At 42.3% G+C, this 18,760-nt stretch overlaps 1 protein-coding gene across 1 annotated transcript in view; it reads right to left on the bottom strand.

Moving 5' to 3' along the window:
* Cfap54 (cilia and flagella associated protein 54) overlaps positions 1–18,760 on the bottom strand; it is a 252,210-nt gene that overhangs the window by 128,929 nt on the left and 104,521 nt on the right. The window contains exons 33-39 of the mRNA XM_005358276.3: positions 17,618–17,848; positions 15,044–15,186; positions 12,655–12,842; positions 11,114–11,341; positions 6,782–7,005; positions 6,546–6,681; positions 3,053–3,164 (exon numbers count right to left, since the gene is read on the bottom strand). Of these exons, the coding sequence (XP_005358333.2) occupies positions 3,053–3,164; positions 6,546–6,681; positions 6,782–7,005; positions 11,114–11,341; positions 12,655–12,842; positions 15,044–15,186; positions 17,618–17,848 (1,262 nt within the window). The remainder of the gene's footprint in view (positions 1–3,052; positions 3,165–6,545; positions 6,682–6,781; positions 7,006–11,113; positions 11,342–12,654; positions 12,843–15,043; positions 15,187–17,617; positions 17,849–18,760) is intronic.

Here is an 18,760-nt window from a genome sequence, read left to right as displayed (position 1 = left end):
TCAATGGGTTGTACTTATATATTTATTCATTTATATATGTATGTGTATGTATAACAATAATAAAGGAAAAATGTCATAAACTTAGGAGAGGGGAATAGAGAAGGAGTTGGAGGGGAAGTGATGTAAATTTTAATTTTTAAAATAAACAAAATAATATGAGAGTTATTCTCTCTGGGCTTAGTTTTAAAATATCCATTAAAATGTGTTAATAGCATTCACCTCGGAGAGTTACTGCCTTAACCTGCGTGTCGAGTGTCTGGAAAGGTATCTGTTATAGGACAAGCATTTGCTATATGGAGACTCCCATCGCCACTGCTACTTACTCAGTTTTGAAAACAGGCTTGTAGCATATCACAACACTTTTCAACAGGATGGTCGTCCCACAAGCTCCCGTCACCTGATGGCACTAGGCATCTTTGTTTACTGTTGGCACAGCAACAAAACCGCCCAGCTACTCCCTTCTCCTAGTGTATCCCTGTCATGAGGTGTCATATGGCTGTATACGGAGCGCTGGTGTGCACTGGGCACCATGTCGGGCACTGGAGAAATACAACCGAACAGACCATGAAGTTGGCTCTCACGCAACTGCCATTCCGGGCTAAACCTTAAAAATGTGTTTAAAATAAGTGATCTGAATGAGACCACCCTGTTGCTCGTGTGTCTTTATGGGACCTCTATTGATAGCTGGAGTCTCTTTGTATTCTCCTAGACTGTTTTTCTTTCTTTTTTATTTCCCTTTTCCTTTCTTCAGAGTTTTAGCACAACTTTCCCCCTTGTGACCTAATTAGGGTTCTGGTGCTGTAGCTATCTCTGTCTCCATGAGATACAACAATCAAAGAACAGAAACATCGTGAGCTCCAGGCTGACCCCCATGGGCCTCTATCAAGAGGATTGCACTCTGAAATTTTCCATTGATTATTCCACAAAGTATTTCAAAGTCAGTAATAGTATTTCAATAGTTAGAAGTCAATAAGGAGGAAGGGTCAGGTAAAAGGTGGGCTACTGTGCATTTGACTGTAGCCACCTAGCAAGGAAATGCTAATCAGACCCAAGTGTTGGGTCTACCAAAGAGGAACCTAGAGAGGAAGATAAGACTGCTTTCCACAAGGTTGATCACACACACCCACCCCAATGCCCAAAGATATGAGTGAAACGCACCTGCCAAGGGCTGAAAATTCCAGCACACCTAAGGACTGACTAGCCCTAGCAGAGAACTTAAATATCCAATCAGATCAAGACTCAAGAAAGAGGTCCTGCACCGGATGTAAAAAAGTTTCAGAAAAATAACTTCTCAGATACTGGGAACTTCAGCTTTGGGATTCAAGAACACATTGACCTGGGCATCAAATATGACCCAAGCATATTTGGACTGGACTTCTATGTGGTGCTGAGCAGGCCAGGTTTCAGCATCGCAGACAAGAAGCACAGGACAGGCTGCATTGGGGCCAAACACAGAATCAACAAAGAGGAAGCCATGCGCTGGTTCCAGCAGAAGTATGATGGGATCATCCTTCCTGGCAAATAAATTTTATCCAAAAGGCCAATAAAATTTTTCTCAGAAATGCAAAAAAAAAGTTTCAATAAAAGGTTATCTCCCAGACAGAGCTTACTGAGCAGGTAAGCTTGAGGATAGGGGACCTGAAATGACCCTATCCTATAGCAATACTGACAAATATCTTGCATATTACCATAGAACCTTCATCTGGTGATGGATGGAGATAGAGACAGAGACCCACACTGGAGCACTGGACTGAGCTTCCAAAGTCCCAATGAGGAGCAGAAGGAGGGAGAACATGAGCAAGGAAGTCAGGACCACGAGGGGTGCACCCACCCACTGAGACAGTGGGGCTGATCTATTGGGAGCTCACCAAGGCCAGCTGGACTGTGACTGAAAAAGCATGTGATAAAACCGGAATCTCTGAACATGAGGGCTGATGAAAAGCCAAGGACGATGGCATGGGGTTTTGATCCTACTTAATGTTCTGGCTTTGTGGGAGCCTAGCCAGTTTGGATGTTCACCTTCCTAGATATGGACGGAGGGGGGAGGACCTTGGACTTTCCACAGGGCAGGGAACCCTGACTGCTCTTTGGACTGGAGAGGGAGGGGGAGAGGAGTGGGGGGAGGGAGAGAAGGGTGGGAGGAGGGGGAGGGAAATGGGAGGTTGGGAGGAGGCGGAAACTTTTTTTCCTTTTTTTCAATAAAAATAAATAAATAAGAAAAAAAGAATAACCTATAAAAATGAGTTAATCTCATGTCTTCAAATCCTGCTGAGATGATGCCAAATTACAAATGCATTATTAAATAGTTGACAGAAGAATAGGATGCTGTTAAGTAATGAGAACACCAAGTGTTTCTAGGCTCTGCGGCACCACAGTATCTGCTGTGAAGAACTGAAAGCACTGCCACCAGATGTTGTAGCTGGGCTGCCTGGAGCTGGAATCGCGGGCAGTTACGTGTGACACAATGTGGGTGCTGGGAACCGATCGCATGGCCTCTGGAACCACACGAGCTCTCCTAACTGATGAGCCACCTCTTCAGCCCCTCTATTTTCATCTTATTCTGTTGCCTCATTTCTAGAAGCTGCCCTGGCAGAAACGTTCTGGAAGCCTCTTCAGCTAAACGCAAGTAAGTCAAGGCATGCCAGAGCCCTCCCCAGCTCTCTGACTACGCTGACTAACCACGGCAATCAGTAGGACCCTGTACACTGAGGAAGGAAATGGAAGCTAAGCTACTTTCAGAATCAAATCAGTAAACCAAACAGGAAAAAAAAAAACTTAAAAAATGAGCTCCCCCGAAGGGAAAGACAGAAAAATGCAAAAAGTAGACTTTTCTCCTCAATTCTCCTTTTCCTTCCATCTCCTTTCAGCTTATAAAGTTTTTAAACTTATAAAAGTGTTTAATCATCTGTGCAGGACATTTGCAGCAATATAAAATGATAAGTATCAAATGATTTATTTCCAAGTAAACCTGAAAAATAGATTTGGCTCACCCTGTGGGATACGACGGCGAACCTTAAAGAAAGCTGAGGTCCCAGTTCAAACCGGCTCTAACCTGAAAGGATGAGCGTCTTCAGCACGTCAGAGCTGCCTTCTAGGTCTGACAGGGTCTTGGGGGAAGCAGGGTCGATCGTGAGCTGCTTCCCAATGAAGTTCCGGCAAGTTATCTTAAAAAGATGAGGACAGAGGCACTTAGGCATGCGTAGTGTAAAGTCTGGCCGACTTGAAATGTTTGTCTCGGTCTCTGCCGAAATAGATGTGAAACAGTCCTACAAGTAAAAGCTGGTGGAGCAGCACTCAGCCATGAGGATTTGGAGAAAACACGGCTATATAATTTTTTTTCATATTTCTCTTGTACACGGCACAGCTGGGAGAACATTGGGGAAATTATATGCAGCAATTAGAATATGATTTTCTGATAGTCTATAAATTCGCTGATCTAAATATATATTCCATTATGTGAATTCAAGCACATTTCAAATACAGGCTTATTTTCCAAAGGCAGATTTAGTTCCAGCCTACTCATAATTAATGCAATTTTAACTTCCCTGATGAAGTTTTTCAAAACTAATTGCTTCTATACTATTTGGACAAATTCTTGAACAGATGTTTGAGTTCTCAAATTATAAAATATGTGAAAACAGAGAAGTGTTTAGATGAAAGAAAATTCTTTTAAAGAGTCCAAGACCCTGTTCCCTCCCTGTCTCTCCTCACAGCCCTTGGTCTAACCCCAACCAATCACTCAAGGCACAGCTGCCTCTAGGTTGAGTCTGGTGAAAATGCTTCTTTGTTGTCCCTTGAGGCCTTTCCATAATGAGATGAAAACAGGCTGACAAGATGCAAACTCTTTCCTGCAATGTAACAAAGCACACCAGGATGCTCCATCCTTTCCCCAGTTCCTTTAAATAAATCTTTATTGAACTCCAGTGTGTCACACGCTGTTTCATACTGAAGGGATGACGTAGTGGCAGAGAACAAAACAAACAAAAATTTCTATTCCGAAAGACGATATTTCAGTGGGTTCCAAGAAGAAACACAATGCTGAGATACATAAGGTAGCATGTTAAAGAGTTTTAGCTGCTATGGAGGAATGGCGCAAACAGACACATGGTTTTAAATACGAGAGAGAAGGGAAGGTTCAGCCAAGAGTATGAAAGGGGAAGGGAAATCAGTGTGGGCGTGTGGAAGGAAGCTCACGCCACACAAAAGTAATAACAGATGCAATGACCCTGAGGTGAGAAGTCTCAAGGATAATATAGTTAACACCTGCAGTGACAGATGGGTATGGTCTAAGGCATCTGTAATCCCAACACTCAAGAGGCAGACCCTGAAGGACTGCTCTAAAGTCAAGGCCGACCTAGTCTGCACAATGAGTTCCAAGCCAGCCGCAGCTGTATAGACCCTGTCTCACAGATAGCCAAATAAAAACAAAGTTTAAAGATTTGCAGGAGAGCTGGGTGTGGTGGCACAGGCCTACAATCCCAGGACTCGGGAGTCAGTAGCTAGAGGCTCAGGAGTTCAAGGTCATCCTCTACTATATGACAAGTTATGGGTCATTCTTGAGCTACAGGAGAGCTTGTCCAAGACAAGCAACAAATACCCGCTGGGAAGGTACCAAGTGCTAGCCAATAACAAAGACATAAACTATATAGAATAAGCATACTACAGCCATAACAAAGCTTACTTTATTCTAAATCTGGTGGGAGGCCCAAGTAGGATTGCAATCTGATTTGGATTTTCAAAGGGCTGTTTCATCTGCTGCACTGGAAGCAGACTACAGGCTAGAGACAGGGTACAGGATAATTACAAAGTCACCAAGTCGGGCAAATACACCAGCAGTTGGATCAGAAGATGGTCGGTGCTAAGAACTGCTTAGATTCTGATTGCATTTTGAGATCAGGATTTGGAAATCAATTTGAAGCCGGTGTGAGCACAAGAGACAGTCAGAGGCCACACCCAGGTATCTGGCATGAGCAGTTAGAACAGGGCTGCCATCAACCAACCAGGTCTTGGGAGCACAGGCTTGTTTGTGGTCGGCTGACACAGGCACGGTGTGGAACAGCTGCTTAGGGCTCACCCTTAAGGAGGAAGGGCAGGGAGGTGTCCAGTTGGTAGCATATCCACACTTCATTCTAATTCTTCAACCAAGTGCTAATCTAGATAAGACGGTCATAGGAGTCTTCAGACACTAAGGTCTCTGCTTAGCTAACGTCAAGCTAGAGTGACTGTCCTTGGTGGGCCTGGCCTCATCAGGAAAAGTCCGTGACCAGCCACTGATCTCCAGGACTCCACGTACCAGACAGCAGCGGAGCCTACAATTGCTCTCCTCTCTGCAAAACAGAACAGGGACTGACTCCTGACCACTAAAAAGAGTGTACGGGAGATCAGGCCCTCGGCCATGAAGAACTGTGAGAAAAGGAGAGTCTTCCCTGAAATCCCACACGCTGGTGCAGCAGGAGGGACTGGAGGCAGGCCCACTGGTTAGAGCTGCTGGTTGTTTGACTCTTCTGGCTTTGTGGTGAGTGCCACCCAGCTCCAAAATCAATCGCATGGAGTCTTATTCTTTCTTATGAATGACAGGCCTTAGTTGGTTTGTTTCTAGTCAGTTTTTCTTAAATTATCCCATCTACCTTTTGCCTCTGGGCTTTTTTTCTTTTCTTACTTCTGTAATATGACTTTCACTTTTACTCCGTGGCTGGCTGGCTGGCTGGCTGGATGGATGGCTCCTGACATCCTCCTCCTCTTCTCTCTTTTTTTCCTTCTGTTTATCCTCTCTACCTGCCAGCCCCACCTATCCTTGCTCCTGCCTCGCTCTTGGCCATTCATCTCTTTATTAGGACCATCAGGTGTTTTAGACAGGCAAAGTAACACAGCTTCATGGAGTTAAACAAACGCAACATAAAAGAACGCAACACATCTTTGCATCATTGAACAAACATTCCAGAGCAGAAACAAATGTAACACATCTTAAAATCATATTCTACAACACGTCAGGGCCTTTGGGAAGGCAGACTCAGAGCGGGTCACAAACTCATATTTGTGCAATGAATTAGTCAACTGGAAAATTTACATCTCTCTTCCTCCATCTCTGTCAAGTTTCCCAAGGTTTCCACAAGCCTTGGACAGTTTCACTTTTGTGGGCCTAGTGCTCCATTTAAAGTACATATTAAAATTAAATTTCATGAGTTGGTATAAGTACAAAAATAAGTCATGGTAAAAATGAAAACATTTTCCTTTGTCCTAAAAGTAACTTCTTTATTTGAAAAGAAATTCAAACACTAACCAGGCCCCTGAGAACAACTGTGGGATCTAGGCACTGTTCCCATTGCTTCTAATGAGTGTGGCAGCCCCGACCTGGACCTGCGGATCTTGGGGAGAAGGCCTTAGCTTCTGCTTTACTGTATCTGGGAAGTGCTGACAAGGGCAAGCTGTCAATAATGTTTGTGAATCTGGATGGTGAATGCCCAACGTGAAAATCCTGCTAATTTGGCTCCCAAATCCTTCCCTTTTAAATGTGTGGTAGCTGCTTGAGAAACAGCCTGGCTCACCTTCTCTCTGTTGTCAGCCTCGTATCTGGCACAAGCCTGTTGAGCGACATCGGGGCCATTGAATGTCTGTATCCTCAGGAGCAACTGGCGCTGTGCATACACCAACAGTGGGGTCACTTGCTCTGTATACCGCTCACTGGGTCGCGGTAAAGAACACATTGAAAAGTTAACTTGAGCTAAAAGACCACCCCCCCAAAGAAGTCTGTAACTGTAGTTGCCTTTGGGGCTAGACATACTGTGAAACGATGTTGAACTGAATGGCAAGAGACACCAGTGTCTCCCACTTCTCTACTTGGTACAGAACCTCCAGAGACTTTAACACAAAGTCACGGATCCATTTCAAATCGACCACATTGACGTCATCCAAAGGATGCTCGAAAGTCAGGCTGGAACCCCCGTTATCGTATTTGATATTCCCGTAGCAGCCGGGAACACAGAAGTCGCCTTTCTCTTCGACTGGCTGCAGGAAGCACATGGAGATAAGTTGCCCAACTTACGGTCTCGCTACATATTCCTCTGGTAAACAAATGTGGTAATGCAACATGAGAAGGAACTGAGCACAAAGGAAAATTCACGCAACGGGAGTCACAGCTTCGCAATGGAGATGGTGCTGTGCGATCCGTCTTCAGTGACGATGGGCATGTGCTGGATTTGTGTGCGCTGTGATCTAGTGCAGCCACCACACGTGTGTGGCTCTGATTATGTGCAATGTGACAGTGCAGATAAGGTTGTAATTTTGCCTGATTTTAACCTTTTCACGTTTTTAACTTATTTAGTGACAGCTAATATTTATTAGACTAATATATATTAGACAGCAGTGGTGGAGGTCTGTTCTTGGCATGTATTAGCATTTGATTTAAGAAAGGACATTAAGCCAATATGATAAAGCTTTCAGGAAAAACCACTTAGTTTGTACAAATAATAATCTTTCCTGGTATGTTGGGACCATTAACTAGCATGTAGAATACTAAGCCCAATTCCTTAATATAAAAGTCATTTTTATGGAGGTGTCTTAGTTGGGGTTACAGTTGCTGTGATGAAACACCATAACCAAAAGCAAGCCACATCACTGTTCATCGCTGAAAGAAGCCAGAACATGAACTCAAACAGGGTAGGAGCTGATGCAGAGGCCTTGGGAGGGGTGCTGCTTAAGGACATGAGTCTGAATCCACAGAACCCACATAAACACCAAGGACAGCGGAATCTGTGCTCCAGGACAAGAGGAGAGGTGGTGTGGAAGCTCGTGGGCCAGCTAGCCTGGGATACACAGCCCGAGAGCAAAACAGCAAAGAGACCTTGGCTCAAAGGCAGCAGCAGGGATCAGCGTGGGAGGGACTTTGTCCTCCCACCTCCTGATGCACGCTGTGGCACTCACACACCTGCAAACACACATGCATGCATGCACATCACACACAGAGAGAGACAGCATCAAACACATAAAAAAAAAAAAAAAACCCAGCAAATCCCTGAAAATCCCCCTTCAATAACCACACTGAAAACGTTCCCATTTCTTGAAATGAGACCTGCAGAAGGCTCAAACACTGCAAGCTGGGTATGGCTAGAGTCCTTTTTAATCGATGATTTCATCTCCCTTTTTAAATTTTCATTTTGTTGTTGATGAAACCATGTTGCTTCCTGGAGAGCTCCCGGGGGGCTTGATTGATGCTGTTGATTGCATTCCTAAGGCTTTCTCTGGAATGTTCCTCTGTCAGCTACATTTGTGGCAACTGTGAGGTCTGAAGGTTTGATCTGATTAGTTTGGGAGTTTTTCTGACTGGTATACTCCAAGTCACTCTTCCTCCACTTAACCCATTCCCCCATAAACTGACAAATCTTGATCCTGTAAGTCCAACAGCCTTTCTTCACTTTCTACCTAAATACCTGCAATCAGGTTCCCCTCAACAGTGATTAGAGGCAAGATAACCCCACAGGGCCCTGGTCCACATTCTGGGTGCCTGCTGCTGCCACTTCCTTAGGGCCCCTTTCAGTTCCACTGCCTTGACATCTTTCCAAGCTTGTGTGGTCTGCCTTCAGATTCTCCATCTGTCCCATTGACAGGCTGCCTTCTTCATGCCAATACCATGGTTTCCCAGGTCTTTAGGCTTGAACAAGCTTCAGTCGGGTGGTGGGTCCTGGAAGCCCCGTTTGTATGTGCAGTGGCTGAGACTGAGTCTCTCTGCACCCTAGACACTGAGACAGAGCTTGCCATTCAGCTAGCCCAGCCACCTGGGATTCAGGTGATTCTGTTGTTCACTTTCTAGGCATTGGATTGCTTGGCTTTTCCCTGGCCCTGGGGATCCGAACGCCGGTCTTCACACTTGCATGACAAGCACTGTGCCCACTGAACCATCTTTCCAAAGTCATAAGCTGTCTCTAAATTCTCCTGATCGTCTATTTGCTGTTTAGAGTCCTACTGACTAAAGCTTAACTAAGCCTTGAAATATTGTGAAATTACACATTTGTACTTTTGTTTCCTTTCCTATTTCAATGCCATAACGTTTCCAACGTGATTTATTCATCCTTTCATGCTGGTATTTTCAATGATATATCTCTTCCCATGTTTTTATTTTCTTTTTTTTTCAGGCATTATTAGTGTTATAAAGCACCTGAATCTTTACCAGATATTTTTTTCCTTTTATTGAAAACAGATATTTTTTCGCACATACTATATCTTGATTGTTGACATTTCCCTTCCCTCAACACCTCCCAGTTCCTCCCCTCCCCATCCCATCCCTTTTCTGTCTCTCATTTTTAAAAAAAAGGGTTATAAAGGATAATAATAAAATATAAAAAGATAAAACAAAAAGTAACACAATAAAATTGGACAAAACAAACAAACAAACAGAAAGGAAAAGGTCCAAGAGAAGGCACAAGAAATAGAGATTCACTGATTCACACACTCAGGAAGCTCTTTAAACTATAAGTCATTCTATATATTCAAAGGACACATAGGGGTCAAAAAAGAGAGAATAAATATGTATTATTGTGTATAATACACATAATATGTATAAATATATAAGCATTTAAAATGATTAAATAAAATGAAAAATAGGAAAAAACCTAGCATGACATTGTGAGACAAAGCGCCTCCAAAGATGCCACTGAGTTGGTTGTCAGTTGATTATCTAATGCTGGCGTGCAGCCTACCTAGCCTTAAGAGGAGTTTGTTTCCACATTGAGATTTCCTGGAAGGAAACTAAAATTTATCTGCAAGTGGCTATCAACTGGAGATAGCTTCTGGGTTGGTTAGGGATGGGGGCCTCTCTTCCCTTCTCCTTTCAGCTCTAGGACCCCACCTGGCTCAGACCTGTGCACGGGCCTCAATCTCTGTGTGTTATGCTTCTTAATGTTCAGATTGTTTCTCTTATGAAGAAACAGATGTGTCTTTTTTCTGCCCAAACAATCTGTGCCTTTCAATTATGCTGTTTAGCCAACTTACATTTAATATAGGTATGGCTATGTCTGAGTTAGTTTTAATAGTTGTCTTAGTCAGTGTTCTATTGCTGTGAAGAAACCCCATGACCATGACAACTCATATAAAGGAAAGCACATCATTGCGGGGACTTGCTTACAGTTTCAGAGGTTTAGTTCTTTATCAGCATGGCAGACATGGTGCTGGTGAAAGAGCTGACAGTTCTACATCTGGATCTGCAGGCAGCAGAAAGAGCAAAACTCTGGACTTGGAATGAGCTTTTTAAAACCTCAAAGTCAATTCCCAGTGACACACCTCTTCCAACAAGACCACGCCTCCTAATCCTTTCAAATAGTGCCACTCCCTATGAACCCATTGGGCCATTTTCATTCAAACCACGACAATATTTGGTTTTCAATTTGTCCTTTGTATGTTTTGGCCTCTGATCTTTCTCTCATCCTTCTGGGTTGATTATTATTTAGTCTTACTTTATTAGCTTCTCAGCTATCTTTTTTTGTTGCTATCATCTACACCATGGATTACAGCATACATTCTTAAACGATCATACCTTACTTAAAGTTCATATTGGAACCCTCAGTATAAATAGTTTAATCTTATTTACAAGCTTTGTCTTTCATGATATTGTTATTAGATACTTTCCCTTAGAGTGTTATAATGTTATATCTCAATGTGATTAGGAGTTTGCTAATTTTCAATATGTTTATGGTTTCACATGTTATATTGTTTTTATTTTATTTCCATAATCTAATAATGGTGTGATAGATTTTCAGCAGATACAAGTCTTAGCACCTGGAGAAATAAAATAGGGCCAGATAGACCACTGGGAGAGGGGTAACCTGAGAGGCTTGGCTTTTGCATGGATTAAATACACCTAAGTCAATTCATATAGGAGACGAAATTCAGTAAGGATTTCTTTCTCTTCCCTTCAAACAAACTGGATTTTCAGGCTAAGGTATTTTTAATTAACATTAATGCAAGTTATGTGCTGTGAACAAAATTATAATGAGAAGCAAATGAAAAACAGACAAACCAAATGGGAACACAAGAAAAATATCAATTTCTACTTATCCCAAGCTTCGCGATAAAAGATATTTTTAATTGGATACAATAAAAATAATTACCCAAGTGCCCTCACCTTGACGGAATTGGTACTCTGCAGCTTTATTAACATGTCAATAAGGAGCTCTGCACCCAGGTGGAACGGCAGCACGCAGATGCAGAGAAAGCCATCCTGGCTAATCGGAAAGGTTTTGTAGTTGTCCACGGCCTGCTTCAGGAGTATCTGCAGCTCCAAGACAAAGTTCCAGAATGCCCTACAGCAGTTTTGCAGTAAAGTCCAATAGCCACCACGATAAGCAAGAACCTAAGACAAACATCACAATCAGTACCGCAGAGTTTCAAGCATTATAGATGCCTGGGAAATTTGACTTTTTATCTGCAAATATATATGTTAATGATTTAAAAAATAACTAAAACCATCTGTTATATGCCGCTCCCATTCTCAGCACTATGACATGAGCTGGTCTGAGTCCATCAACCAGGGAGGCATGCATATGCTAGTGCTCCAGCCTGAGCTAACTTTCCCATGGTCCTCAATCCACTAAGCAAAAACGTAAGCTTTGCAAACTCATAGCCAGAATCCCCAAATTCCATTATCATAGGTGCTGTGGATATAGCAGTGAGCAAGGGCAACTGGTCTACCTTCCTGCTGCTCAAGTTTACAAGAGAAGTCCAACAGTAGGAAGATACACAAGCATGGGATTTCAGGGGGAAATCTATTTTATTTTAAATAAAGCAGGAGTTGGAGAGGTGACTCAGCGGTTAAGGTGCAAGTGATGGCTGCAGAGATGGATCAGGAGGTAAGAATGGTTTCTGTGTAAGCCTGAGGACCTGTGTTCAAATCTCTAGGACCCACATAAAGAGCCAGGCATGGACACAGTAATATGTAGACTGTACCTGTAACCATGGCACTGGGGTACTGGTGGGGTTGCCAGAGGCAGGAGGATCACTGGGGCTTGCTCAAGGTTTAGTGAGAGATTCTATGACAGCATAAAGCACTGAATGACAGAATCGTGCAGGAGAGCAAATGTCCTCACCTGGCCTCTGTATACACACGCCTGCATGCACATGTGCACATATACCACATACACACACTCACATGCAATCCACACACACACGAGAGAGAGAGAGAGAGAGAGAGAGAGAGAGAGAGAGAGAGAGAGAGAGAGAGAAGCATTGACATAAATCACATAAATGGCTGATAAAATTAGGAGGTTTCAGGAAGTTAAGACAAGAGCGGAGTTTTCACAGCCTGCATCATTAATCTTCCCTTGCACTAGAGGAAAGAGAGGTTATGGCGCCCCACTAGTCATGGTAACACTGGAGACACGCCCAATATTATCCTGCTTGTTGCAGGAAAGTGGTCAAGGTGCACACATCATCACAGGATCCTCGGGGCAACAAGGGTCACCAAGGGGGTTCTGGGTGCAAAGGCGACAGCTAAAAAGATGACCCACACAGCCAGACAACACATAGCCAGCAAACCTCAAAACTGGCTGAGGCAAAACCTAGCAAGGTGAAGGCTGCATGCAGTAAGTGAACGCATCTCACACATCTGGGTTTAGAGGTGGACCTCACATCTGGCCCACTGGAGGAAGAAGGAAAGGACTGTGTTACCATTGCTCTCCTGGAACACGAGAAGATTTTCATAAAATGATCCAGTCCCCAGTTCAGGACTCGATCCTTCTCTCTGGCATTAATACAAATGCCAACTTGAGATTCTGATTCAGAAAGTGTATTTGTTTTTATCTTGGAAACATTCTCTTCACTTTTTGAATTCCAAAACACCGAAAAATCTTCAATATCTGCATTCCAAAAATAAATCACAATGCTGTCAAAAAACATTACCCAGGGGGAAAAAGATACAAAACATAAAACCCTCATTACATTCCAACAAAGATGGTGTATGTTGTGTAATGGTTAACACATGACCATGTCACATAAATTTGGAGAAGGGATGGGACAATCAGAGACACAACCAACCAGGGGAGGTTTCTAGAGAAAGGGGCACTTATCAGTTTGAGGCCAGCAGGCATGGCTACCCCCCTGTGGCGAAGCAGAGAAGAACACTTTGGGCTAAGTTGGGGGCAAAGGGAGCAAGGCAATGAAAGGTGTGAACAGGGGTTAGGAAGCGGTGTGACAGAGGCCAATGTCCTTCAGTCTTCCCAGTCATCCCCAGGACCTGTGTGCTCTTGAGAGAGTAGCACCCTGGCCACTCATTCCTCTGCTGAGGTGACATCAATCAATCCGGAAGCGTTTTGCCTGCCACTTATCTCCTCTCTCATATGGTCACTAAACAGTTCAACTCTAATGTCCTGCCTCTGCTGTAAGGAGGGGGATGCTTGTTGGTGCCCAGCCGCTCAGCCCCGAAATAATCACACAGGAACGGTATTAACTAAATCACTGCTAGGCCCCTTAGCTCTAGCTTCTTATTGGCTAACTCTTACATATTAATTTAACCCATTTCTATTCATCTGTGTAAGGCCACGAGACTGTGGTTTACCAGCTAAAGTTCTAGCATCTGTGTCTGGTGGGGAGCTACATGGCATCTCTCTAACTCCGCCCTTTCTCCCAGCATACAGCCTAGCTTTCCCTGCCTAGTTCTGTTCTTCCCTGCCATAGGCTCAAGGCAGTTCTTTATTCATTAACCAATAAAAGCAACACAGAGACAGAAGGACCTCCCACACCATTTCTCCAATATCACAGTGGGTTGAAACTAGAGACAAGGCATAGATGTTGATTGATTCATAATAAATAAATAAATAAATAAATAAATAAATAAATAAATAAATAAATAAATCAGATGTTATGTCCCTGGAATTTCATACATTATATGATATATGGGTACAAATCTGCACCTAGAAGAATCCAAAGCACGTTGAATACCTCACTGGGAACCAATACTACCAAGGCAATTTAACTAGCTACAGAGAACCCTGCTCAGCAAGAAAGTCCACTGTGCTTAAACGACAGCATTAAAGGATCTGAGAGAGGGCTCAGAGGCCAGGAGCACCAACTCCTCTTCCAGAGAACCTGGGCTCAATTTTTAGCCCCACATGGAGGTTTACAACACCTGACACTCCAGTCCTGGGGGAGGCAATCCCCTCTTTGGGCCTCCACGGGCATTATACATACACACGGTGCACATCCATACATGCAGCCAAAATACACATAAAATAGTTTAATGCCAGAATGAAAATATGCATACATGAATTTTTAATAGTATCAAGATACTAGAAACACGTTTTTATATGTGAAATAGGTAGAAGTCAAGATAGAAAAACCTGCTGGTTAAAAATAGTATTCCAGGCTCTATCATCTTTACAGACAAGGGTTTAAAATTAACCAAATTTGATAGGCAAGAGGCAGTGCAGCATCCAGATAGGAAGACCTCTATGCCTGTTATGTCTCCACCACCCAGACACTGTACAAACTGGACCCTATAACGGGTCTTCCTGGCCTGCAAGCAGAATATTATTTCATTTGCCTTGAAGTGGACTTTCACAGAAGGTACAAATGGGAGGCCTGTAGGGCAACAGTGGACTGTCTCAAGTACAAAATCAGCTACCAAGACTGTATGTGTGCCTGTCAATATCAGGCCACTGACAGAATCTATTTGAAAAGTGACTTTCACTAAGATATCATACCTGCTAGTAAGTCTTTCTCTAGCTTGAACAGCCAGAGTCTGTCAATACTTAGCAAAAGAGAATTATATTTGCCAAGTGTTCAAAATGATTTATGGTGGAACATTAAATACTTACTTGTTAAAGTCACGCAAAGTGATTAACTTGTTAAAGTCACACAAAGTGATTACCAAAACTCACCAACACAGCTAAACTGCTGGGCTTTTGGAAATGACATGTATATCTCTCTTTCCACAAGCGTGTGTGTGTGTGTGTGTGTGTGTGTGTGTGTGTGTGTGTATGTGTGATATTCTTATATTTGTGTTAGTGAATAAAATCTTAGAGGCAATTAATACAGCTGTCAATAAGCACACTTTCTTTACCTGTGGGTTGGTTGGTCTTCTTTTTTTTAGAGGCCATCAGGACATCCAGCATTGCTTGGTAGCTGTCTAGAGTCAGCTTTGTGGTTGGTAATATTATTCCACAATGGTACAGTGAGAAGAGATTAGGGTCACATGATCGGAAACTAAAAAGGGAGCCAAAAATAAATTGTATCTCTATATAAATAATATACATAATATATAAATATATATAATATCGTATATAAATTAATATATATGATGAAAAACAACATAAGCAGCTAACCAAAACTAAACTCTCTTAAATACAGCCAGTTTTTATTTTTAAACCGTTAGTAGTTATGATTTTAGACCATAAATTCTCTTGGCAGGTAATCAGCCCTCAGCACCTTACCACACACTGTTGAGATTATATAATGTAACTATATTGTTAGGCACTTACTGTACCATTCCCTAAAAGGATTCTTGAAGATGAGAATAAAGTCTCTACTCGTTTTGAGTTTAACAGCAATAATTTATGTTGGGCTGGAGCGCCAGCTCTGTGGTAGACCAGTTGCCTAATAAGTATAACGCCCTGGCTTTAATCATTACTAGTGCAATAAATAAAGACTACTAACATAATAAAATCACACAATTTAAGTACAATTCAGTGAAGATACCTCCTGCTTAGAATATGTCCATAACCATGTTTCTTTTCCCCCCTTTTTGTCTAAAATAAAAAGGCTTTAACTAATATAAGAAAACTATATACAATAAGTACAATGACTATATACAGGCAATAAATACATCAACAAAGTCTGAGCACTATGCAATCTTACAAATAAAAATGCCAAGCACCCACTAATAATGGTAATAAAATCAAAGCTGGCAGCAGCAAATCACCCCCAGCCTAACTTTGACCACTGGCTGTTTTCTTGTGCTGCCATCAGGCAAAGTTGGTGACACATGATAAGGAAACTTGAAGAAGCCATCTCGGTATGCAGAGGACACCAAGCAACCCTGTCTCTTCACTGCCATGGGCCGTGTTACCAAGCCTACGATCGCTTCTTTGACCCTGGACTCACTCTGTGGCCTAGGCTATTGCCATCCTCCCTCCCTAGCCCCAGTACTATAACTGTAGCCATCATGCCCAGCTGGCTGACCACTTGAATGTAGCGATTTTGCGAAGGTTAGTCTTCCAAGGGTTCTAACCGAACTTCTGGAGAAGCCAAAGAAGGGGCCAAGTTTATTCGTGATTCGAGCCTGCATTTCTTTGCCTCACTGGATTACTGAAATAAACAACCTTCTTTTTTTTTTTTTTTTTTTTTTTTGGTTTTTTGAGACAGGGTTTCTCTGTGGCTTTGGAGCCTGTCCTGGAACTAGCTCTGTAGACCAGGCTGGTCTCGAACTCACAGAGATCCGCCTGCCTCTGCCTCCCGAGTGCTGGGATTACAGGCGTGCGCCACCACCGCCCAGCAATAAACAACCTTCTTAGTTCACATCTGCTCTCCAGTCTTTCCTCCAGCCAACCCATTTCGTGTGTAGCCAAGAACACTCCTTGTCAAAAATCCTTAATAATCTCCTGCCATGTGAGACACAAAGCACAAATGAACACAAACTGAAAACCCTTCACGGCTTGGTACCCACCGACATTCCTATTTCTCACCACCTCTTTGAGATGCCCTAGATTCTCGTCAGACCATTTGGGATTCTTGTCCTGTTTCCCACCTGGACTCTTGACTTATGCTATTCCAACTACCAAGAATGCCTACTTCTCTGGCTGGTTACTTCTAAACCTTGCCATCCATCAACATCCAGGGATACCATCTCCTCGAACCCCTTCCTATAAAGTCAAGTCAAAAGAAAGCCACCAAGTTGTAACAAAGAATTTAAATGTGCTTGACTATCTACCAACAAATATAGTTATGGATGGGTGCTTATCAACACTACCAGGCATAGATAAATAGATAGCTATAGGTATAGGTATAGGTATAGGTATAGGTATAGGTATAGGTATAGATATAGATATAGATATAGATATAGATATAGATTGTCTGTCTTTACATACTCATGGCATTTAGCTCACAGCCCTGCATGGAAGAGTTCTTTGGCAACCATCTTTTGGATGGAAGACTTTATATCACCTTTGCAACAGATACCTAGCATTCCTTAGTATAATCCTCTATATTTATCTACCTCAGTACTTAGCCAAAGGTACAGAATAAAATCTGAAATTGCCTGCTGAATTCATGGCACAAATACCACATTAAAAATCTTATCACTTAAAAAAGAAAAAAAAGAAAAGAAAAATCTGATTTCTGTTTTTGCAGGCTTCAAATATACCTCTGAATGAAAGTAATAGTGACATGATGCCTGCTAATATCAAGACTGTTATGGAGTCACCCTCGCACTAGAAGCTATACAATAAGCTTATTCGAAAGGTTGGCAAATTAGCACCACATGAGCCATGACTGAGCATTTGTTTAGCAAAGAAACCATTATAATGGAAAATACAGTACACCGTCCTGGAAACATTGCTAAATTGACACCTCGGGCATTCAAGTGCATAGTTCCTGTTCATGACATAAACGGGGTGAACTTCCCAGTATCATTCCATACCTGACATTAGAAAGCGAAGAGCTGAACTTCATCTTTGTGCGCTCGGCAAGCTTCAGTAAAAACAAGTGGAAGTGTGCGCTAGCCAGATACAGGTTCATCTGTGCTCTCCAAGGGAGCTCTTCAAGAAGTATTTGGTGAAACCGCTTTCTTTTGACATAATTTAATATTATGGGATTCAAGTTATCTGTCAGGCTTCGGTATGCCATTTTTTTAACATCCGTTCTTTTGTTTCTGCCAAGGGAAAAAGATGGTTTGAGTTATACAAAAAATTAAAAATTTTTAAATAAACACTAAATAAAGAAAAATTATTCCAGCTGGGAGGTGGTGTCACACACTTTTAATCCTAGCACTTGGGCAGCAGAGGCAAGTGCTGTCTGAGTTCAAGGTCAACCTGGCCAACAGAGCAAGTTATAGGACAGACAAGGCAAACAGAGAAACCCTGTCTCAAAAAACTTTTAAAAAAATTAAAATTAAAAAAGAAGGAGGAGGAAAAGGAAGAAGGAGGGTTCCAATTTGTACAGAATATACCATGACGTCACTTGATTACCCTTGTGCAAATTTTTGGCTCATTTATCATTTCCTCGGTTCACAAAATAGAAAATAGTGTGGAAGAAAGGCTGCAAGAAGCACAGGGGACAGGGACACTACTTAATTGCCTTCAAGAGTCTCTTACATTTCAGTCCAAACAAGGGTTTGTTTCTCCATAATCAAAAGGCCACTGGGATTACACAGCTATGCAATGTTCCTATTGATCAGTTTGTTTTTTTTTTTCAATATAAACAACAACTTCATTTCTCTACATCCGTCCTTAAGGGAAAAAAAAAAAACAATGGAGCAAGATTTTGCCTAACATTAGTTAGATTCTACAGGAAATAAAATTTCAATCAAATGTAGAAGGAATAACCTCCAAAATGAACAAATTCAATACACTAAGAGGGGAAAATATCCAACCTGTATTTAATAGTTCATAATTGAGTCTGATTTTGATTTCAGAGAGTGGATCTCACTATGTAGCCCAGGCTGGCTTTGACCTCTCCACCCTCCTGCCTCTGCCTTCAAAGCATTATAATGGTTCAAGTTTTTTAATTTGTTTATTTTTATTGTATGTGCATTGGTGTTTTGTCACGGGTTTCAGGTCCCCTG

This window comes from Microtus ochrogaster, chromosome 24 (genome assembly GCF_000317375.1).
Source record: "Microtus ochrogaster isolate Prairie Vole_2 chromosome 24, MicOch1.0, whole genome shotgun sequence".
NCBI classification, from domain to species: Eukaryota; Metazoa; Chordata; class Mammalia; order Rodentia; family Cricetidae; genus Microtus; species Microtus ochrogaster.
The sequence above is the reverse complement of the archived record's forward strand: the minus strand, read 5'-3'. Positions and strand labels throughout refer to the sequence as shown.